Source organism: Idiotropiscis lumnitzeri, chromosome 4 (genome assembly GCF_059441095.1).
Source record: "Idiotropiscis lumnitzeri isolate Australia: NSW breed Sydney's pygmy pipehorse chromosome 4, RoL_Ilum_1.0, whole genome shotgun sequence".
NCBI lineage: Eukaryota > Metazoa > Chordata > Actinopteri > Syngnathiformes > Syngnathidae > Idiotropiscis > Idiotropiscis lumnitzeri.
The window spans coordinates 19,383,314-19,407,118 of NC_142394.1; the positions used below are offsets into that span (position 1 = coordinate 19,383,314).

The 23,805-nt window shown below is 38.7% G+C and overlaps 3 protein-coding genes across 5 annotated transcripts; all 3 read right to left on the minus strand.

Moving 5' to 3' along the window:
* Positions 1 to 751: 751 nt before the first annotated feature.
* On the minus strand, positions 752 to 5,761 carry LOC148338447 (caspase-3-like). 2 transcript variants are annotated; one of them, XM_088293816.1, is made up of 7 exons: positions 5,679 to 5,761; positions 4,770 to 4,860; positions 3,895 to 4,049; positions 3,246 to 3,374; positions 2,882 to 3,057; positions 1,885 to 2,005; positions 752 to 1,737 (listed from the first exon to the last, which is right to left on the minus strand). In XM_088293816.1, the coding sequence occupies exons 2-7, from the start codon at positions 4,844 to 4,846 to the stop codon at positions 1,508 to 1,510; spliced, it is 888 nt and encodes a 295-aa protein (XP_088149942.1). In that variant the 5' UTR covers positions 4,847 to 4,860; positions 5,679 to 5,761; the 3' UTR covers positions 752 to 1,507. The 2 variants fall into 2 exon arrangements, with proteins under 2 accessions (XP_088149942.1, XP_088149943.1); XM_088293817.1 differs by lacking the exon at positions 5,679 to 5,761 and adding an exon at positions 5,186 to 5,649.
* A 174-nt stretch (positions 5,762 to 5,935) lies between these two features.
* cenpu (centromere protein U) lies at positions 5,936 to 10,988 on the minus strand. Of its 2 annotated transcripts, XM_088294383.1 has the most exons (13): positions 10,882 to 10,988; positions 9,737 to 9,791; positions 9,570 to 9,648; positions 9,269 to 9,389; positions 8,008 to 8,080; positions 7,781 to 7,867; positions 7,641 to 7,704; positions 7,437 to 7,542; positions 7,266 to 7,326; positions 7,084 to 7,131; positions 6,681 to 6,742; positions 6,308 to 6,464; positions 5,936 to 6,233 (listed from the first exon to the last, which is right to left on the minus strand). In XM_088294383.1, the coding sequence occupies exons 1-13, from the start codon at positions 10,884 to 10,886 to the stop codon at positions 6,132 to 6,134; spliced, it is 1,020 nt and encodes a 339-aa protein (XP_088150509.1). In that variant the 5' UTR covers positions 10,887 to 10,988; the 3' UTR covers positions 5,936 to 6,131. The 2 variants fall into 2 exon arrangements, with proteins under 2 accessions (XP_088150509.1, XP_088150510.1); XM_088294384.1 differs by lacking the exon at positions 5,936 to 6,233 and having other exon boundaries at positions 6,302 to 6,464.
* A 1,610-nt stretch (positions 10,989 to 12,598) lies between these two features.
* On the minus strand, positions 12,599 to 23,475 carry LOC148338449 (long-chain-fatty-acid--CoA ligase 1-like). The gene is made up of 21 exons (XM_088293559.1): positions 23,394 to 23,475; positions 19,466 to 19,765; positions 18,736 to 18,850; positions 17,443 to 17,507; positions 17,021 to 17,122; positions 16,823 to 16,922; positions 16,553 to 16,728; positions 16,322 to 16,354; positions 16,148 to 16,199; positions 15,979 to 16,052; positions 15,423 to 15,500; positions 15,185 to 15,319; positions 14,949 to 15,083; positions 14,724 to 14,819; positions 14,498 to 14,570; positions 14,332 to 14,420; positions 14,149 to 14,265; positions 13,932 to 14,075; positions 13,690 to 13,794; positions 13,373 to 13,444; positions 12,599 to 13,290 (listed from the first exon to the last, which is right to left on the minus strand). Exons 2-21 carry the CDS (start codon positions 19,658 to 19,660, stop codon positions 13,150 to 13,152), a joined length of 2,097 nt encoding a protein of 698 aa, XP_088149685.1. The 5' UTR covers positions 19,661 to 19,765; positions 23,394 to 23,475; the 3' UTR covers positions 12,599 to 13,149.
* Positions 23,476 to 23,805: the final 330 nt, after the last annotated feature.

A 23,805-nucleotide genomic window follows, 5' to 3' on the forward strand; every position in this document is an offset into this window, starting at 1 on the left:
TTCATCAAGTGTTTGTCCAAAAAAAACTGTGCTGTGAATTGAGTCGAGCGGCTCCGACATTAAGCTGTTCAAGCGTCATCAAGAGTTAAAAAAAAAAAAAAAACCGAGACGCAAAAATGTTATGCCTCATGCGCCTTTTAACGGACAGAGACGATCTTTGTGTTGGATTTCATTTTCACTTCCTCCATTGTAGTCGCTCTGCAGCCTCACTCTGCTTTCAGGATCAATGTTGCAGGAAACGAAAGCAGGGCGAAGATCCTTTGACAGTTAATTCAACTAAACCAATGTTGCTTCAGAAAATCAGATTAGGATCCATGTTATAATTCATCATTCATTGTATACTTATTTTTCATTTTGTTACAGCTAGGTGGTTGTAAAGTGCTCTTGTGTTGCACTGAGTTGAGTTCTTCAATCTAGATAATCATTGTAACCAATAAATGAATGAAGTATAACAAATGAGCATTGGGAGACTGAGGAATAATTGTTTTATGTCGACAGGCTCCTCACAATTGTGCATTTTCTATAAATAACAAAATAAAAATCATTGTTATGTAATGATGAGTATGACGTAATTTTGATTGTGGTGACACAATTATTAATTAATATTTACATGGTTACCCATTTATTAAGGAACTGGCAGAGAGTGTAGAGGTGTGCCTTTCCAAATTTCATCAGCGATGCAACAACAGGAAATGTAAATCGGGTAGAAAATTGTTTTGTCGTACACTTAAGTACACAAAGGCATACAGCAGTGTTTGCCAGCATTTATTGAGTCGAGGCAATTACAGTAGAAAAATCTCATACATGTGACCATACAAATATGTCAAAAAGTATGAATACTGAAAAAATGATCATCTGATTTTAATTCAACACCAAGACTTATTCTATTGAATGAATGGCAACAAGTGGGATACCCACAGTGGCACATAAAAAAGGAAATATAACCAACAGTCAATCCGTATTCATAATTGTATTTGTCATCTTTATTTTTTGAGGACTTGAGTGCCTGATTTGTCTGGAGCATCGAAAGTACATGGTAAGATTTTATTGGACAACAGGCAGGTTTCCCAATCTGAATTATAGATAGAATTTATTGTCAGTGTTTGTTGGCAAGGCCATACTTTCATGTGTGAAAATGGCGCTGCATCTCCTCGGATAAAAGGAGTTTCACACGCTTAATTTTAGAGACTTAGACTTTGTCACCCCTCCCTTAAAACATATATTTAAAAAAAACTTGACTTACTATATTGGCAACCTAATGGAAGCACTTTTAATTGTGTTGTGAAATGTTCAAACCATATAGTGCCAAAAAAAAAACAGATGACCATGCATTCACACACCACTCAATAATTTCCCAAAGCACTTCAAGCTAAATGTAGTTTCGTAAAGAGGAAAATAAGAAAACATTTCTATGAATTAACACTTTAAAATGAAAAAGAAAAAACAAAAAAAAACGCAGTTCATAGCCTAAATTATTTTGCAACTGTTCACAACGGCCATCATCAGTTTATTCAGGGAAGTAAAAGTCTTTGGTTAACATTGAGACAATGCAGGGAATCTGTTTCTTGCCGGTAAACCCAGGAAGGTTGGAGCTGGATTCGAAGTGCATTGCCACCTTGTAGTTGACCCGAGTCATGATCTGCATCAGTTCCAACTCTCCTTTGTAACGATTCAACATCTCACACAATGCTTGCATGAACCACGAACCGTTTTGCGTATTCCTCCATGAGTAATAGCCTGTTGGATCGTTTTCATTGTTAGCAAAGGTACTTATACTCATTTAACTTCAAGTATGGCGTTGCTACATTAAACTTAAGTGTTTTTAAACGCTATTCAGAAAATTCCTTGCCAAATTCGTATCGTGATGACATGATGCGGGGTTACCTGGAGCTGTCGAATAGGCATATAAGAAGTCGGCCTCCACAGGAATCTTCTCCGACGTTTGCTCCTCCACACTGTCGGCTTGGACATCAGCCCCTCCGTCCAATTCTGAGCCACGGCATGCCTGAAATAGAAGTGTGCTTTATAAATTATTGAATTAAAATAAAATGAAATCACCCACGATGAGTTTGGGTATACATTTTTTAAATTCCATAGTCTGTTCTGTCGAAAGCAAGTACAGTATACGGCGTTTGTTATACGGAGTGTTGCCAACTTAGCAACTTTATTTAGAGACTAACAAAATGAAACCATGTTATCTTCTCAGAACTGCCTTTTTTCCAATCTTGTGTGCGCTTAGAATGTAATTTTCGCGTATGGTCAGTAGAGGGTATAAACGCTTCATAAAATCCAAATTGCCTCTTGCATTTTTTTCCACTTGAGTGCAGCAAGTCATTAAACACATCTTTCAGAAATGAAGTATATCAGCAGCAGCAGAACCAGGCACTGGGGGCACGGTTCCGCCCTGCTGCCCTGCCTTTCATGTGCCCCTTTGCCTTTATTGCAGCGGGCGGTGTCTATCTGAGCGCAATGCTTATCAGTCACATAATTACACGGAGCAACCATCAAAGTGATGTGTATTTCATTTATGAGCATGGTTGCATTCTGTGCCCCCCCTCCCACTCCACAAGTTGTTCAGCCACCTCTACAAGAGTGTTATATGAAATTGCTCCCTTGTAAAGCAATTCAGAAATTATATGATCATGTAAAAAACAAAATAAATGAATAAATCAAAATTATCCAAATTGATGGATTAAATCAAGAAAATAACAAGAAATTTCAAAAATGATTTGTGTGTTGAATTTAACAAAAATATTTTGAAATGACAAAATCCGAAAAAAAAAAGCTCACTTGAGGGAAGTTTCATTCCATTTGCATTAACGCAGCCAAAATTGTTAAAAAAAATGGAAAAGGCAACGGAGATCCCTGAGGGTTTACTAACCTGTATGAAGAAGAGCTTTGGTTTTCCCACCAGACTTCTGCAACGGTGTCCTTTGAAAGGTTTTGTCAAGTTTTCAAGCAATTCAAAACCATCAGTTCCAAAAATTACACCTTCTTCACCATGACTTAGCAACACACACACAAAAGACGCCCTGTTGCTGTGGTCCTCTTGGGCTACTGCAGACACAGACATAAAGAAACAAAGACAAAGTGACATAACCGCACCTTTTGAAAAGTATTGATATTTTTTTTAAACCAAGCATTTTTTGGTTCTAGATTTATATGCCACTCAATATTCCGACCAAATATTAGTCTTTCACTGATAACATCATGAGCAATAACAGAAAAAAAGAAAAATCAATTACCACTCAACATTAGACTCTTCATCTGCTTTATAGTCTGATCAGTGACCACTTTAATAGTGTAACCAAGTTCTGAAAAAGTCTTCATGGCAAATGCAGCGTCGACGTCTGTCCCGTTTCGAGTGCTCATCTCTGGGAAGAAACAAGCAGAAATACGCTCCAATGATTTGAGACAGAACACCGAGAGAAATAGATACTGATGAGGATTTGGATATGTAAACATTAAGGCACAAGTTAAACCAATCTACCGACTTTTTGCAAAGTACAATGAACCCCATTTATCACGGCAGATACATTCCAAACACCTGCAGTAAGTGAAAAGCTGCAATGAATAAGAAATGTTCAAATAAAAAACACCTGATGTAACCATAAGGCCATTACATTAATCATACCCCATCCAGCTGTAAAGTGCATGAACATCTCCATCAATTGAGCAGACATACGGGACAAAATTTCGTGACAATTTCCACGGGGCTTTTCACTACTTCACACCTGACACACCGATGTCGGAAAGCAGGCCTGACTGACATTTTGGGGGTAGTACAAAATGTTGAATCATGAATTCACAAAGCATTTGTCAAAGGGACAATAAAGTGAATTAGACAACCGTGTAGTCATTAGCCCACTAGACAGGTTTAGAGGGCGTATTTACTTGTGCTCCTGTCGAAGTTCTTATTGTTGATAATCAGGCAGATTCCCATGTGTGGGTAGTCCATCTTGTACTGATATGGGTTGTGGGCTGATGCCTTTCTGGTGGGCACAGAGTCTGGTTCCTCATCTTTCTTACTGCCATTGGAGGGATTGTTCCTGAAAAAAGGTCCAGCCAGAGTCATGAACAACATTTAGGATTATGAAGATGAGGTTGCGAAACCTGCTAAACGGCTTTAAACTCAAATGTTCCCTTTAACTCTATTTGGCAGGTCAGTGAAGCAATTTTGTGGTTTTGTCAGACAGTTGACTCAGTACAGCAGTTGTTTTTCCAGCAATGGTATAGAACCTCAACCATATATACGTGTACATTGTTTGTTTGACATCTTGTTCATCTACAGGCTCCCCATTAATTTAAACAAGGGTGATACCCACATATTACATTACATACGTTGCTGGTTTAATGATTTATACACCTGTAATGTACAATATTTGGGACCCTATGAAAGTTTTACACTTTTGCTGTAGTTTAGATTTATAATTCCTGCTTTTTCAATGATTTATTTGTATTGTGTGGCCATATTAGAACATCACATTCATTTGCATTTCTTTGTGGCAAGCTAGCATTGATTGGGTACACAAAAATCACTCGACCCATGTACAGTAAATTCTGCCAATGACATCAATTTACAGTATAGTTTCATTTGGTCACGTTAAGAAAAAAAAGAAAAGAAGCTACTACTTCATTACGTTAAAAGCAAGTGGTTGCATTCAGGTGAAAGAGCAGTAGTTAACGACTTCAATTAAAACATTTCCTTGACCTACGTTTAAATGTCACAAAGTCATGCCTGCAGAGAGTGAGTGCGCCATATCATGTACCTATTTGAAAATAGTTTGCGGGCGTCCAAAGTGTCTTCAGATCTCTCCACGGAAAGGGCATCTTCGGTTGCAGCCATGTTTTATTTTCTGACTGAAATATATACAGTAAGTCAACTGAAAAGTAAAATCCTTAATCCCTTCCTTTGCAGGATAATAACATTTCATTTCCTCTTTATTTTCTGCAGTGAATAAATTATCATCACTTATGAAAACGCCTCAAAAGTGAGTAAATAAAAGGCCGATTCTAAATAGTTGATATTTAAGTAAAATACTCAACACATTCCAAATCAACCTACATTATATGCATTTGAATTTAAATCAACGATTTGGACAAAACGACGAGTTGACGTTGTACACCCAATTCTCGAAACAACAAAACAGAAACTGGTTGTATTGCTGGGTACTAAATGACTCACCTGATGACACGAATGGAAAGAACTTTGTTCGGATTAAGTAAAAACTTTACCGTAGAAGGGAAAATGTCTATGGTAACGGTTGGAGGAAGGTTTTTTTTTCCTTCCTCTCTGCCCTGCGCATTTCCCGAAGAGAATATGCTGATTCGTAAAGCGGGATAACTTGAATTTGACCTCGACTTTCAGTTCCTGGTAGGTGTCATAAATAAAAAAAATACAGCTCCGATCAACAGCTTCTTATCGAATCTTACTTCCTAAAAGATTGTGTTCTTTGGAGCCATCACGCAAAAATGTTCGCACATTACTGTACAGTAGTAGCACTGTACTATCGGGTGTGTATTTACCAATCAAGTGAGTAACTTTTCCCGCAGTTTCACATTTCATTGCAGATAACGCGGCGTTAAGTTTGAAGTGAACCGAAATAGTTTGAAGGCCAAACCGAAATAATCACAAGTTAGAAAAAAATAATACTAGGACGAAAATAGCAAGTACTTACGTGACGGCACTCCAGGGAGCTCGACCTAAATGAAATGCGAGTACAACCTGGACGGCTCAGCCAATCAGACGGCGATGTACGCCTCAACACCTTGACTAAAGAGACACTTGATTGGACAACAATTTCTGTGTAGAGACGCATGATTGGATAATAGAGAGTCAATACAGGTAGGGATGAGACGATTTCAAACAGCAAAGTTTGATTTTTTTATTTATTTTTTTTTAAGATGGGGAATAAATACGCACACTCAGCCACGATTGTATTAGAAATTAGTTAAGACCATTTTATTACTGGATTTCTTTACATTGAATAAACCCTATGCTACCACTCGCTAGTTTGAAAAGACACATTCCATTTTGATATTTGCAAATGTTACACATGGCAGTCCTGAACCAAGAAGATTTTGTAAAAGTATATGACTCCACACTCCAGCACATTATATGCCATTCCTCTTCAGTTTTTCCCCATTTTCTTATTGATCAGTCTCAGATGGTCCTGTGCTTCTTCAATATTCTTGGTCTCCAGTAGTAGAGCTGGTAAACTGGATGCACCATACTGCAAAAATTAAAATAAAAAATAAGACGCGTCAAGTGGTTGCTTATCAGGTACTCAAGTGTGTGTGTTCATACTGTTTCTTTCTCTTTGGGGTGTGCAGTCCGGTAGTCCAGATAGACTTTGGTGAGTTCTCTAATATCTTTGAGGAAAGCATGGCCCCTTCGCTGATCTTCTAATCGGAGTTCGAGGTTAGCTTTCTCTTTCTGCAGAAGGTCCACTTGCCTCTCTGCCCTATTGGATAAAACACTATTACTTTCCAGGTCAATAAATGATAAACTATATGAAACTGCCAGAAAGTCAAGAGCAAAACATCAATTTAACAAGAATGACAAAAAAATGGATTAATTTTCTGAGTTGTTATTAAGAAATTGTGTTCATTTTGTAGAGGATGATTTTAATGTTTGGGGGGGAAAAAACGTGTGAAAGTTCCATTTTGAAATGCCTTACCTAATTAACTCCTGCTTGGCATCCAAAAGTCTTTGTGTCGTAGTACGGATCATGGAACACACCTGACACACACACATGGGTAAAAACAACTAAATGAAGCAATGTACTTTACAAACACAAAGTGAGCATAAAAATCATTTTCCTCTATGTCGTTTACAAGACTTAAGTTGTACGTACTGTATTTGCTAAGGTTTTATTCAAAATCATCAATAACACTTTGGGCAATTCGCGTAATGTTTCAGCTCACTGACAGTGCTCTGATTACTACTCAAGATCGATGCACGTGTCCTTGCATCGTATGTGAGAAAATGCTAAGTAGATTTGCAATTTATGTTAAATTTCTATTATTTCTACACAAATTTGCTGCCAAAACCACTCACTTACAAAACACTGTCCTAGTTACCTTGGCATTTTCCCGTTTCAGAACCTTAAACTCTTTATATGAGGCAATCTGGAAAAAAAATGGCAACACCAGAAAATAAGATTTCATTCTTGCTAGAATTGTGCACTGTGAGATGGCAATTACACATCGTACAAATAGAAATCATCCTTCTTTCTAATAAAACAGGCGGAGAGGAGCCGGACCTTTTCCAATAGTTGCTCCTTGACACTGTTGGAGAAACAATCAATGGACTCCACAGAATCCCTAGAAACGAAACAGTTCATATATTTCTCACAGGTCGTCAGAAATAAAGTTGCCGATATTATATGTAAATTTATACAAACTGCTCATTTGGATGTTCTTTAGCAATTTACTTGTACTCGTCACAGAAATCGAGGAAGGCCTCCATCACCACTTCCAACTCTGTTCCACCCAGAGATCTTTTCTTCCCTTTTTTCTCATCCCTTCGAATCTCGTCAGCTTTGTAAAAGAAATGATGCATTACATACAAAGGACAAAAGGATCAAATTTAAACATAGACAGTTTTGGTAAGTATAACTAAGTCATTGACCCTTTACCTGTGGACAACCTTTTTGGAGGTCTCCCCTGATTTGTTGTTTTTGCTTTCTTTGCGCTAGGGTTCTAAATAAATCAAAATGAAGCACTAGATTAGAACGAGATGATTACCCACCACTCATAAAATGAGGTAAGTGCGTACCCAACTTGTGTCCTCGTCTGTGCCGTCATCAGAGGACAGGGCTTGATTTTGTCTCTTCTTGGAGCTAGCGCCAGGGTCTAATTTTTCCTATGGACATACATTGGGCATCACCATCATCATCATAACGGCGTCAGCTCCAAAGCCACAGTACAGATACTCAAATTATCTGTGAAATACTTTTAGTATCACAATATTATTTTTTTGGAGAAGACAGCTTTTTCTAGTACCCGCGAATCACTTGACATTCTGTTGGCTGAACCTTTCTTCTTTTCTACCGTTGCCTGCTCCTTCTTCGAAGGCCTAAAAGAAAGACACGGCGTGAGTACTGCAAATGGAGTGCAACTTTTAAAGAGTTATTAATGGCTGGTCAAACAATATTGAGAATTGGACGTAATTTGAGACAAATATGGTGTGAAAATCATACTAAATTGAAATAATTCCTCAAAGGTATGTCACTCATTGTCAATGTTGGGTTTGTTTCCGCAAGTTTTATTGTGATGAGAAAATGAAGCATCAAGATGCTTCATGAAAAATAATTTTTTGACTCCAGTAGATGGCACGCTTGGTTCAATACAGGGCTAAAAGGACAATGACTTGCCATTTCTTAAAACCAATGGTGCCATCTAAAGGATAAAGAAATAAAATAAAATTACAACTGATTCATGAAGCATCTTGAAGCTTTGTTTTCCAATCACAAAACTGATAACAAAAACAGTGGAAAACATTTCAGTTGTGTGTCATTTTAAAATATTAAAAGGTGAGCTGCATGGAGTTTTTATGTGTCGCAACTCACATTCAAAAAGGACAAATCATTCAACTCCAATTTCATTACCGCACTGCTCACTCGGCATCAAATTTCAGGGTGAAAATGTGTTTTATTTTTTTTTATCAACAACTATGAACATTTTGTATGACAGTTATAGCTATTAATTTGACTGAAAACATGACTATATGATAAAAATGTTTTTCTGATGTCTAAAAGTGATCCTCTGGAATGGGTTACTCACCATGTGTCCACGTGTGCAGTACAATTATGCAATGTCACTGGATCGGTTTGTAAATTATGTATTGACTACAATGATGTAATTTTGTTCAATTATGATAGCCATGTATAGTGACAGGCAGAACAATTAAGCTTAACATCCACTAGTTGCCTGTAATCATACAAAAAAAATAATAGCTTTTTGTACCGTGAGATTTTAACAAATTTGAAATGTGTGTTGGCTCAATAATGGGTGAAAAATAATGCTTTAGATTATTGACTTTACTACGTACCACCAAAACTCAGTTTATATTACATAATTACATCCTCGGACATGCAACTATTTTTGATTTTATGGCTCATGTAAAATTTCTCAGTTCTGTATGCAGAGAAAATTGATATACTAATTTTCTTCTGTCACAGATTCAGCAGCTCACTGATATTGAGAGCTGGATGATGGTTTAAAAAACCGCTTACAATGTTTTTGTTTACACAGCAGAACGTACCTGGTTTTCGCTATTTTTTTCACTTTCTGTGTGTCGTTCTTCTCCACTCGACTTTTTGCCACCTGCGTCTCCTTAGATGGGTATAAATCTTCTCCTATGGCAGTACTGTGCAGAGGGTTACCTAGGCAACACACGGTAGCATAAGTCATTCATTGTTACAGACTCCGGATGCATACAGCATGGTTTGGAAGTTTCTGGACACTGCTTTTCATTTGCCTGTTGTACGTCTCACCAATAGTCTGCTGTTGGAAATATGGACACAATTTTAATAATGACATGGACCTGCCTTTGAAACACTTACCAGTTTTTCCCTGTAGCCCTTCTATGAAACTGGCACAACCAATGGTAGATTGGTTTTCAGAATCCAGAGCGGGTGTTTTCTGGATGTAAAATACAGGATATTTTTTTCATAAGAAATTGAGTAACATATTTATTATAGTATAAAAGTGTACTTATTTGTCAAGTCACCTTGTTGCCAACTGGTGCAGCGGGCGCCACCTTGACTCTTCCACCCTTTCTGGTACTGTGGAAAAAAGACAGTTCACTTCTCAGATCATACCATTTCAAATTAAAAGTTCCGGATTAGGAAAGTTAGGCAATGTTTAACATTATAGAGTGATGTCAAATTCCGGTACTCAAGGACCTTTTTCCTGTATATTTTTCCATCTCTCTTTGCTGCAACAAATCTGACTCAAATGATGAGGATGTTATCAGGCTCCGTCAGAGTTTGCTGATGCGCTGAACATTTGAATCAGCTGTGTTGCAGCACGGGGAGATGGAAAACATGAAGGGCCAGAGTTTGAAACCTACGACTATACACATAAAATTTGCCTTATAAGAGCAAAACTGAAAACAGTTAATAGATTTTCTGCACATTTGTGTGCTTTGGTAGATCATCAGGTGGGTTCCGATGGAAATTATCAAATTGAATGCTCTTCAACTAGATGGCAGGAGGTACATAATTAAACTGTGAACCTACTTTTTGTGTCATTTTTGTGTGTGCAGTGGCTGAGATGTTTCGAATTCAGTGATTACCAACCGGGGTGTGACAAAGGGGAAATGATCCAGTTTTACTTAATTTGTACAAACCTGATAATTTATTAATGACGAATAAATCGTTATTCATCCACCTATGGCAGCATGTTGAAACCCAGAAGCATTAAATGTTCTTCTATTAGATAAAATAAACCCGTTACCATTCATATCAGTGAATAAGTCAAAAGCTGCCGCTAATGAGCAGTTCCACAACACAGAAAAATGTTAAACCTTTTTGATTATCCTTTGAGTATGTTTGTTGCACTGCGAGTGTGTGAATTCATAATGTAAAATGAATTTTATTGGTAACTCCTTTATGCAACAAGTGATAATATAAATTAATCGAACTAAAGAACCACAGACATTCCAAAATAAAAAATAAATATGAAACATGCGAAGATGACTGCATAAGTTGGCCCATGATATATGAAACAATAAACACACCAAAACCAAACGCTATCAACAACGGTTTACAACATTATGTTCGCAGTTTTGTAATAACGTGTTTAATCGGCGTATATACAAGCCAGTTACAAATGAAACACAACGCGTTCTTGTTATTCGTAAATTTGTCTCACCTCATCTTGGGGTTCAAAATAGAGTTAGTATTATGGAAAACAAAATCCAACCCAAACTAACAAACTTCCCGCAAAATCGTTTGAGTTCCGGATTGTACCATTCGAAATTTACATGGGGTGTTTTGTTGTTTATTTAATGGTTGTGCGTGAACAAGAAAAGAAAACGTGCCAACGTTGAATTGTGTTTTAAAGTTATTTATTTACACCGATTTCTTTATATTAGTCTGTAATATTGAGAATGTCTTTCGATTTCTAGAAATATTAAAAATGTATTTCCATTTCTAGAAATGGGCGATGCGGAAAAGTCCGTTCCGGAGTGGGTTCGACTGGGAACAATCACTGAACTGCTCAAGACGGAACTTCATGACTATTAAAAAAATTACAATACAAACCCACCACGGACATGTATATGAAGTATCAATACGGTTTACTCGCTATCGGGAGGACAGAAGCCACCGGCGGCCATTCTACGTTGCCAATCTGTAAATCAACCCAATTTGAATAGTTAATTTCTCTGCGGCCTTCCCATGTTATTTTCGTTACGGCAAAAATTCCACTGGGTATGGCATTCAGTTGTACCAAGAAGTTTGGGAAAAGATGCATGCACGTTTCATTTTAAAAAGTACATTTTAACTTTTCTCTTTTAAGGAATACATCTTACTGATACTTATATATTAGCCTGCATCATGTGGTCAGAGCCATCGACAATATGATGAAATCAAAGCTTATCGGGACAAATGCCTAAACCTAACCTGAGCACAATTCACGATCCGGACGCAATTCGCAACCAGTGAAGCTGGTTCTTAGAAAAGCTCTCATTACTCCATCCAGGGATCCTTGTATAAACTGTGCAGTTAGAACAGTCTTTACGGCTAAATGATAACGTAATTTGTCAGTATTACGTAGAATTAAGTATTGCGTCATGTAAGTAAATGATAACGTAATTTGTCAGTATTACGTAGAATTAAGTATTGCGTCATATAAGTAAAGTTGTACTATAATGTAACAGTGGCAACGTAAGATGGCTGCACCTCATTCTTCTATCATTGCCCGTGGTACACGCATAAAAACATGCAAAACACTGGTTAGACTGTTTTTAATTGAAAACATTGTCAAAACATTATAAATACAGTAAACATAATTATATCATCAAGCATACAAATTGTTTCGATTAAAAGACGTTTTAACAATTATATAATTGAATTATAAAGCAATCTAATCACATTCATATCACATTAGTGAAAATTTTCAAAAAACATTAAGCTATTTTCCCTTTGTCCTGTAATTGTTCCTTTCCTGCGGTACACAAGGCTTATAATTATTTATGGCTTTTTGTGTTAGTTGTATACCAGATCAAGCTCATTATTATCTTGTTTACACACAAAAAAAACATTTTCAAATGGAATGTGCTTGTTCATGGAATGTGCTTGTTCATGAAATGTGTTTAGTAGTGCAAGTGAATACATTCTCTCTACCGCTTATCATCACTATTATGAAAAAATTATTTTGGTTCCTTGTATACAAATAAATGGATCTTTGGAGTGCCTGGCAATCAATTAAGCTACAGTGTGGCAAATTTACTGGACATAATACAGCCCACACCAGCCTTCTCTGCCATTTCTTTTAAGCAACAGATGGACGACACTGAGTGAAACACCACATCAATGGAAAAGGTAAGATACATAGTACTGAGTTTTTTTGGCTGCACAGATTAGGATAAGTGGCACTTATCGGTACTCAAATGTTTGGCAAAATTGAAGTGAGATATGAGTTTGGCGATGCGTCCGCTGCAAGTGCCTATGCACATGCATCGACTATAGTAATTGGCACTTGTAATTCGGCGGCATAATGATAACCCCTCTCCAGTATTGTGCTGGAAGTTCACGCATGTTGTTTGTGGTTTGCACTCGCTTTACACTCAAGGTCAAGAAGCTCTAATCCTAATAGTCATGGTAACAAGTCGTAAGGGTTTGGGCTCAGAGTCACTCAGAGTACTTTTGCCCACCATGCAAAAAATGGATGTTGTAGTAAGAGTATTTTGACAAGATTATGTCACAGACATATGTTTAAGACATCTGGGGAATAATTTAAATTGTGGGGAAAATGCATTACTTTCATTAAAAGCTGCACCAAAGCCCACAGAATGAGGTCTGAAGTAAAGAAAAACAAACACTTGGAGTGAAATGGCATGTTCCAACATTTGGTATGCATATTCCCGTTCCTGCTTCATTCCTGGCTGTCTAAACATTCAGTCTTCTTCCTGATCTTCTACATATGGATGCCAGCATATAGCTCATCTATCTGTGATCTGAAGTATTGTCTCAAATCATTCCTCTTGGCTTTCAGTGTGGGCGTCAGCAGACCATTGGTGACTGAGAACAGCTCAGAATGGAGATATATTGCCTTCACCTGGAAGACAAACATAAAAAAATGTTATAGAAGACAATCCCGTCAAGAACACAATAACAAAGCACGCTGCCTATTTTCATACCTGTTCGAACGACTTGAGGCCTGCTTCTTTGCCGAGTCGCACCATATCCTCCAAGATGGCTGCCTTAACATCCTGCACAGACAGAAAAAGAAGTCTCAATAAATACAGTAGTGCAATCAAGCCGTTACTCTGATCAAAACCACTTTTTGACAGAGCAGTAAATACACTGTAGAGGTTGGTTGATAGAGGGCGCACGGTCGTCACCATATTGATTTGAGAGCGAGAACGTGAGTGACATCGAGAGAGAGACCCGTCCCAGAAAAACTCCACCAGCTGCCACTGATACGACAGCATAGTGTGCCGGGAGTTATTATTACCGCTCTACTGCAAAGTGCATTGTAGCTGCCCTCCACTCCGATGCTCCTCTTGGTCCAACCACACAGGAAGTCAGGGTCTGGAACCACCACTGCTACCAGAAAAGCCTACGGAGAACAACGAGAATGCAATTTTGCAAGATGCGGTGCTGCAAGGAATTTGGAATGATTACTTAATTGGCACAATTAAAAAATTCTGGAATTCTTATATTGTAAAAGGATTATTTTACAAACCCTCACTTTACCTGCAGACTGTCCCCATGCACAAAAACCTGCGCCACTGCATCACTCCTCACATAGACATTCTCTATCTTCTCAGGAGCAATGTATTCCCCCTGTGCCAGTTTGAAGATGTGCTTCTTCCTATCCACAATCTTCAGTGTGCCGTTCTGCAAACAAATATTTCCATTACTTGTCCAGACCTTCAGAAGTACTGCAAGGAGAGTAGATTCCAATCCCTACAGGAAGCCATTTCCCAATGTCACCAGTGTGGAGCCATCCATCGGTATCGATCGTCTCTGCAGTCTTCTCTGGATCGTTAAGGTAACCCTGGAACACATTGGGACCTCTCACGCACACCTAAAACGCACACACAAACGTTAGAATTGTCAATGCACGTTTGGTAAACTTTGACGTGTCTCTCACCTCTCCTTCGCCGTTTACAGCCAGGTAGTTCATTTCAGCCACATCAACCAGCTTGATAGAGTTACAAGGCAGAGGAGCACCAACGTGTCCTGGAAAATGCAAAAGGAATCCCTCTCTTTTCTGTTGGTGGAAAACAATAATTGCTGACTCTGAAAAAGAGTTGCACCTGCAGTCCAGTCACCAGGCATGGTCATGGTGCAACCAGCGGTACACTCGGTCTGTCCATAGCCTTCGTAGAACTGAGATTGAAAAAAAACTGGTATTACTACAACCGGCATTTCAATACAATAACAACAGAACATCATGATTATAGAAGGATTGGAATGGTGGTTCTTGCAGATTAGATGCCAGAACTTGCTATATTTGGTCAATGTGAGAAATACAGTTGTTACCTGACATCCTAATGCGGCTCGGAGGAAAGTGAGGACAGTAGGCGAGATGGGAGCAGCCCCTGTTATCATCAGACGTACGCAACCCCCAAGGCTAGCCTGGACAGGGCACAACACCATGCTATTAAGAATCAAAAACACTACCAGCTGGATCCCTTAAAGAGGAGGTCAAGTCAAAAAATGTCTTTGGACTAATATGTTCTATTTGCCCCCACTAGCGTAACTTACCTGAACCTTTCTAAATATTAATTTATCCCAGATGCTGTCTCTCCTCAGAATGCCTTTCAACATCTCTGCCTCCTTCCGACTATATGCAAAATCCAGCAGCCACCGTTTTACAGAAGAGTTGGCCTGCCCAAAGATCTGTAAAAGTGCATTTGCATATCATTTGAGGTTTTATTAACAAAAAACAAAGGGAAGACATTGTTGTATATTATAAAGCTCTACTTAGTAAGTTCACCCACCTTATCATACATTCGGTTTAAAAGTCGAGGTACCACAGGAAACACGGTAGGTTTAAGTGTCGCGACATCATCCATCAGAAGACGAATATCTCCCTGGAAATACCCGATCTTGGCTCCCTGAACCATTATCACTCCCTATGTATCAAATTTAAAGATGAACAAGAAGAACAATGTGGATGACATAGAAAATGGTGAAAGACGGTGCTAAACACAAAAATGACAAAATAACAAAACATACCTGTACAACTCTTTCAAACATGTGAGCCAAGGGAAGAAACGAAATATGGACGTCCCTGGGATCCAATGGACATCTGGCCTAATACACACAAGAAGGGATGCGCAAAGAGACACACACACACACACACATGCGCACAAGCAGACAGTGTGATCAATTCGAGTTGAACCTAGTCTCCCCTCTGCAACTCCTGGACCAAAAGCAAAGAAGAAAATCTGATATCGAAGGTAGGTCAAGACTTGTTTGGCAATTGGAGTGTAGCCAGTTTAAGATCTGCTGCAGACAAGTGATGGGAAAATGAAGCTTCAAGATGTTTCATGAACCTGTTGTTGTATTTTTTTTTACTCCTATAGATGGCACTCTCTGTTCAACACAGCTCCAAAAGGTTACATGCCAATTTGTCATAAATCTCATCATGAAAAAAAAAAAAACTTAAATCACTACAGAGTCTTTTAGTTGGGACGTTTTAGTACTGATGTCATTTTTACATGCAAACCTATTATATAAGTGCCAATGTTATCGTCAATGAAGCATTTCTAATGTGACATTGGCGCCTCACCTGTGTTATTCGAAGGAACGCTGAGCAGTTGGACACGATATTCCGATGCAACAACATTGCTCCCTTTGGGTTTCCTGAAAGCACAGATGCATTTAACAGCATATCAATTGAGTAAGTATGTGTGTTTGAGTGTGCGTGTGTGCGTGTGTGTATAGAGAATTAGCATCACCTGTTGTTCCACTAGTAAAGCAGATGACACCCATATCCTCAGGTCTCGGCGGCTGGAGACATTGGAGTGTTTGTTTAGGTTAAAATAATAAAATAAATTAAATAAATAAATAAATTTACAATAATAATAATAATTTTGGGCTGGTGAAAATATATTAAGCTAACAGCCACTTACCACAGGTTGGTGATAGTTATCCTTTCCAATGGCCTACCCAACAAGGGGAAAAAAAGACATCAATCAAATCCAAATAAAAGCAAACAGAAATAGGTAAGTAGTGGTAAATTCGGATAGCGACGATTTGAAACTGGCAAAAATGAGTTGTTGGATACAAAGCAGGCCATTTCCCAGAAATAAACAAGTGAAAGGTAGAAGCGAGCTAAGAGTGACGAGAAGCACTCTGCTGACCTCCATCTCGCGCAGGCTGAGGATGTCGATTCCAACCTGCTTGCCTCTGCTCACCAGCTCGTCGCTGGGAGGCTCCATTACAACAATGGTTTTCACCGTGTGTTTCCTGTCCTTTACGCAGTCAAGTACCAGGATGACTTTGTCTTCCACATCGCATGTTATGGTTGAGATGGAGGCTACAGGAAATACCAACAAGGACAACAAACGCAATCAAGTCACAGGCACAAGCTTGATCGAAAACAAAGACAAAAAAAAAAAAATGTCTATTACCTTTGTCTATAATGTAGTTGATGGCTTCTGCCCCAAGGGTGTCATAAAGCGGGACACACACGAGTGAATAGGTGTAGCATGCCAGCTCGGTGATAGTCCACTAAATTCCCACAAAAAAAAAGTAATAACACCAATATGAGGATTAACAATTTAAATTTGAATGACGTTTAAGTTGGCGCCAAGAGCAAACATTTTTACCTCAGGTCTGTTTTGAGAGAAGATGCCGATGTTGGGGTCAGTGGTCTTGGAGTGTCCTTTGTGAAGAAAAGCAGAGCCAAGATTTTCTGTTCGCTCCATCACCTAAAACACAAACAAAAAAGTGTTTCTTTTCGCTCATTGTGTCTCCACATTTTCAGACTCAGAGGGGAAAATGTGTAAAATAAAAATAAAATAAATACTTCAGAGAACGCAGGAACGCTGGTTGCCACGTGAGGAGCAAATAATTTTTTTTTTTTTCACGTGTTATGTTCAAAACTACGCGTTCAGTGAAGCTATTAAAGAAATGTATAACTGGTTCAACATAACTTGACCGTATCACTCCACAGATTGTCGGGCCATTTTCAAGCGGGAATTGAATTAATAGCGCCTGTCTCGACGGTGCTGTCAAGATTTTGTTTTACCTCTTGGTAGGACATCCATTCATAGGGACCTTTGGGTTTTCTGGAGCCCAGGAAAGGACCATTATCTTGAAGGAAAGAAACAAAATGAAGAGGTGCAATTTTCAAATAAGCTGCGAGGTCTACAAATGAATCCATTAATCCAATCGCCATTTCTCTCGATTCGGTTTCAAGAATTAAGTTTTCACGCACCTGATCTGATCTCATGAAAGTTCAAAATATAAAACAATGATACCAGTAGCTGTCCTGCATACAAACTATTTTAAATGCAAAGAGAGACAGATTTGGTGTCAATATTGTAAACAAGTCACAAAAAGATATATGACATAAAATATGTACAACTGTGAAAACGTTTCAACCTTGAAAGGTCACAGCATTTTATAAACAAGTCTCCTTGTACAGTTCTTTTTTCTTTGTGGCATGTGTCCGCGCTATATAAATAAAGTTGTATTGTACTATTTTGAAATACTTGAGAACAGTCACGCAAATGCAACACAATTTCAATAATATCAAGAACTCGTTCACATTTGAATGGAACAATTTTGAATCACGTTTGCCGTGTTCTGTTTTTTTGTTCTATTCCGATCCATCCAACGTCCTCCGCTTCTCTGAGGTTGGGTCATGAGGGCAGCGGCTTAAAAAAAGAAGCCCACACTTCCCTCAACCCAGTCACTTCGTGCAGCTCTTCCAGAGGGACCCATTCTACTTCTTTCGTCTGTGCCCAGTCAGGCCCGATGGGTGCAGGCCTGCTCAGCAAGCGCTCGCCATCGGTGAAATCTAAAGCCCGATTCTCAGATGTCCCTGAAAGATAATCCTGACCGTTCATCTCGGTATGATGTTTTGGCTGCGTGTTCAACTTCACAGATGGCGAAGAATCTGGTTGTGATGAGTATATAACACATCCCGAAAGTCATTCACCACAAAAAAAAAAAAAAGAAAGGGTGAAAGGAGAAGTGCTTGTAACCGCAACGTAGTAACCAGATGAGCCAAAAGTTAGCTTTGCTTCCTTTTATTTCTTTTTCCGCTTTGTATTTTCTTGACACCTTGGGAAATGGTGCTGTTTCTTGATTATTATCATTGGTGGCCATGTCGTTATGTCTTGCCACGTGCTGTATTTGCCATCTTACACCACGCACCATAGCAGCAGAAAGAACATGTGACAATGTTTTTCGGGTTTCTCGCATTACCAAAATAAATCGGTAAAAATCTTAAAAATATGCGTAAACTTGCCATGTGCTACTTTTTTTTGCAATACCTTTGTGTGTTTGTGTCTGTTGGTCACATCAAATCACTTACTGGATACTTGAGCGCCCCTCAGGAAGAATTCATACATTGTTTTTGCGTCGTCATAGATATGTGTCAAGAGATCGTCACCATTTAGCAAAGTTGATTGGTGCACAAACTCTCCACCCTGCGCCCCAAAAAAATAAAGCAAATGTTTAAAGAGAACGACAGTTCATCATCAGGCAATTCCAAAATCGGATTTGTTAACTCAGATGCTTTGACATTTTAAATCATGTACAAACAACGGTAACAGCTTTTGCTGCAGGAGCTAATCCCTAACACAGCTGAAAGAATACCCGTGAAATGAGACCACAGTGATAAGTTTAAGCTTACAAACTTTAGAGCAGGCGTGGGCAAACTACGGCCTGGGGGCCACTTGAGGCCCGTTAAACGTCTTAATCCGGCCCAGCAACCTTGAAAAAAAATAAATGAATAAACCTTGTTAATGTTTTATTTTCTAAATACTGTGTGTGTTTTGTTGTAATGCTTCTGTTCACTTTCATTTCAAATTAAATGTATTTTTCTTTCTCCGATGAGGTGAGGTTGCAAAAACACTGCATCCATCTGCTCCTGGTCCGGCCCCTCCGTCAAATTTTAGAACCCTTTGTGGCCCGCCAATCAAAAAGTTTGCCCACCCCTGCTTGAGAGAGCACGAGTACGTTCAAATGCAGTGACCGGCCTTCGATTTGATGTGAATTTGAACAAGAACAAGAATTTGTTCACAGAGCGACCCCAAACTCACCGGCATTTCGACTGACTGCGTGTTGAGATCGCAAATGGGTGGCAGGGCCTTTGGTCGTGTTGCCATGTACAAAGTTGTTGCAGCTGTGATCGCACCCATGCTGATTAACGTCGACGTGGACAGACCCCGGAAGTACTGACTGACAGACTCCAGATCCGGCAGTCGCAGCTTCTGCAAGAACTCCTGGCTCAGCATGATTCTGATGATGGTGATGTTTGGGGACTTCAGGAAGAATTTGGAGTGGTATTTGGACACCCTGAGGTCAAGGAGTGTATGAAGCGCTTTAGGCCAGGAGTGTGTCTGTCGTGAGGAGGAAATGACCATAGTCAATGTCGGTGTGCGTAACATCACAACCTACTCACGGTTGATCTTACTTTCAACGCCAATTTGCACACCCAATGATAACACAATGTATTGTTAAATAATATCACACACCAAAACCTTTGAAACAGTTCGGAAATTAATTCTCATATTTTTAGATTATAGATGTAAAATTGGTTGCATGAATGAGTTTATCTATTGCACTAGAGCAGCAAAGAAGTGGTGAGCTGTGGTGTCCTTTAAGGTTAAAGTCTCCTTTCCGACATTCCTGTGTGGATTTTGTAGGCTCTCCTCAAATTTTCAGACCCATTAAGCGATCTCTCACCACATATTAATGTGCCGTGGCACAGTTGTTGGGAATAACTATTATGTAATCGATGGATGTGAAACAGTCAAGTAAAGTGTAAAGTTGGTTTCTAGTGGAAAATGTTTAGCTATCCATTCTCTGAGCTGACTATTTTTTTTTTTCAAATTAATTTCTTCTTTTCTCTTTGCGACTTGTGGCAAAATACAATACAATACAATTTGATTTTTATAGCGCATTTCGTAAAACAAATATTATCCACTGATCCAATTGAACAAAGTATATAAATAAAATTGTATTGCATTATCCCTCAAACTTATCCGCAAAATTCTTCCCTCCTTTTGAGGGTGACTGTGATTCTTTCCGAAACCTCGTCGAACAAGTTAACCCGCACACACGTGCATATGAGGTTACAAACTCAAAGAGCGAGGGCGTTTTGTTTGATAATAAACAGATTAGTGACAGGTTTCCCTCCATGTAAACCCAGAGGATGGAAATAAAATGACCTTAAACACAGATTCAAAATCAACAGAACAACCACAGACAGGGGGTAATCAGAATGGTTTCAATCAACCAGGCAACTTTTGAAAATATCCGAAAAATTGTTTAAAAAAAAAAGAAAAAAGAAAAATGACATTTCTTGACATCTGGTCTTGAATTTCACATTCAAACACAGCCAATGTATTTCGTAACTTCCATCTTTAAAATTAGAATTAGATTTTTGTCTTTCAGTTTTCCGGGACTGACTCACAGGTAAAAAAAAAAAACAATGCGATAAATCCATTTGCAACATTAATTCTACAGCATACATTGCACTCTGAATACAAATTGAATTTTTGTTACTCTTTAACATGTGAAATTGTCACTTTGTCTGAGCAACGCCCCATACGTGTGTGCTAACACTAATTCTCACAAATGTATACATCCATGGTCAAAGATTTTGCTTCCCACTCACCTGTAACAGACAAGAAAGGCCGTTGCCTCTCTTACTTTGTCGTGACCGTTGCTATAGCAACCGGCGCACGAACCCTGCTCTTGAGAAGTAAATGCCATGATTTGCTCCTTGCACAGCAAAACTCATGTTTGCCTTTCCCTCTTATTGATTCTTTTGCCATTTGATTGATTTGAGGCTAGACTGGTCCCGGGTTCTAGCGGGTTCTCGTCGGCTGTTTGTTGCCAAGTTGTAGTGAGCTTGATTGATTCAAAGATGTCACCCAAACAAGTATTGCATTTATCATTGACAGCACTGAGCTAATATTTTGATGAGTACATTTCTGTTCTTGCGTTTTAATCCACAGAGGTTGTATTGATAGTGTCTACACAATTTGGTGTCATTTACAAATGCAGTTTCAAAGATAAGAAAAGCAGAACTTGCTAAGATAAGTACATTGCACAACTTATAACAAGTTGCTCTGCCCACTCAACTTTACCCCAGTGACCTCTGACCTCTGTGGTCAGCTGAGATGATTAGACTGAATGTGGTAAACACTGATCATTACAGCAAGCAATACAAAGAATGCAGGCCTTTTTGATGCACATTTGCTGACAGCTTTGCATTAACATGCCACCCAAACTAGTAACTATTTGGTATAGTGAATAGTTTTTTTTGCCCTGGGCATGCCATACCTACTGATATACAGAAATGCGAGGTGAGGTCCAAGAATCCATGTTAATTGATGACTTGGGATAATTGGTTGCTCACACAACATTTATGTATTCAAAATCAAAGTCCAACTCTGGAAAGTATTGCAGCGTTTCACAATCACCGCATAATGATTTCTGCATTTCCTGACTTTTTCTCTCTTGCCATGATTGCTGTGATTTGTTTTTTTAGCTACATGCCTCCTTAATGCATGATGAACGCTGCGACATTATTACAGCACTTCATTCAGTGCATAGACACAAAACTGTATTTTGCTCGCTAAATGATCATCGTAAAACAAACCTGATTGACAGATCAACTAATTCAGAAAACAGGCAACAGTGACACGCAACAAAATACACTTCAATAAATTCATGATCATAAACACATATGATAAGAATTTCATCATTTTGCAGCAATACTATTAAATGGCGTGTGGAAAAAAATTGCACACACAAAATGTTACCTGGAAAGTCAGCTTCAAACGATAGTGTATTGGGCATAATTAGAGATGATCGATACCGCTTCTTTTTTAGACCGATACAAGACCAAGCACTGATACCACTAGTACTTTTGATCATGAAATTTCAATTAACACAAAGACAGATAATCATAAATAAAGATCTTTATTGCAAAATAAAGATCTTTATTGCCAGCAACAGGCAATGATGATTTACTATTACAAATGTCGCGTCCTGAGCCGGACCAAAACTAGCAGGACCTTGTGTTTAACCTTAAGTGTCTCCAAACACCAAAGAGTGACCAGTGTTGTCAACTTAGCAACTTTGTCACTTTTTTTCCCAACCGTTTGAGCAACAATGTTTCCCCCCCAAAAAAGTACACAATTCAGCATTCAACTCTCCTTCCACATCTTGTAAACATGTCTTTGATATCGAGACTAAATCAGTTCCATGTACCATGGGGCAAATCTAAAAAGGTCATTTTGGTGATACTAGTAGAATCCAGGAGGCTATTAGTGAATGACACAGGGCTACTAGTTAGGCCTGGTAGTGTTACTGCACGTGAGATGATAACTTGACAGGTTACCTTCCGCCACAGCAATTCAGTTACTTCATTGAATGTATTTATTTGCCCACGTAACGTAATCTTGTCTGTGACTGTTCTTGTAACCTGCGGCATACCACATACTGTACTAACAACCTGAACAAATACATTTAACACCATTGCAGAGCTCTGAAAACGTCTTCACGACTCAATTTCACCTGCAATCAGATAGCACAGCCATAAAAGGTAAGTTTCACCGACTGCATATATTCTACGAGGAAGTGAACCAAAACCAAAGCACACGAGGAAATAAGTAGCTTCAAAAAAGGACAAAAGAATAGGAGGGAACTGCGTTACAAAGTCACGTTAACACGGCAGAAAGATAAAGTTGTCAAAAAGTGTCTCTAATTTGACAAATTCCTAAAACGGTAGTAGAACTTGACAGCGTGTGTGCAGCAGTACAACAATGTGCTGCCTTTACTACACGTGTGTTACGATACATCGGTATTTTACAACAAGTGTTAAACTATTATAAGTATTTCGTTGATTACAATGCAATTTACGGGGTGCGGTCGCGTCTAGTTCACAATATACATTTTTAGATTAAATGGTGGTAAAAACAAACAAAAAAAAGACATGTTTATGGATGTTCCCACCTGTTTGCTGCAGTCTTCCGCCGGCTTCTTCTTGCCGACCACGCTTATCCTAACAGTGGGTGGGCGTGTCGCAAAATACAACTTCCGGTCAAATCTTAAAAGGTAACGTGCTTTTTCCGGTTAAATTTTATAAAGTAAAGTGCAATATGTAGACTTCATGTGCGTAACAATAATATTAATTTAGCAAGGAAAAATGAATGAAACAACTAAATTAATTGCACCTAAGAATTTCTAGGAACAACCAAAACAGATAAAGGTGTGTCACAAAGTACAACTTCCGGTCAAATCTTATCCTGAGATACAATACAATGCAACTTTTTTATACCGCGCAGTTCACACCAGCTGGCGCTGTAACAAAGCGCTTTCCATATGGTGTAATATTAATGAGCAAGAAATTAGAACACAAATTAAA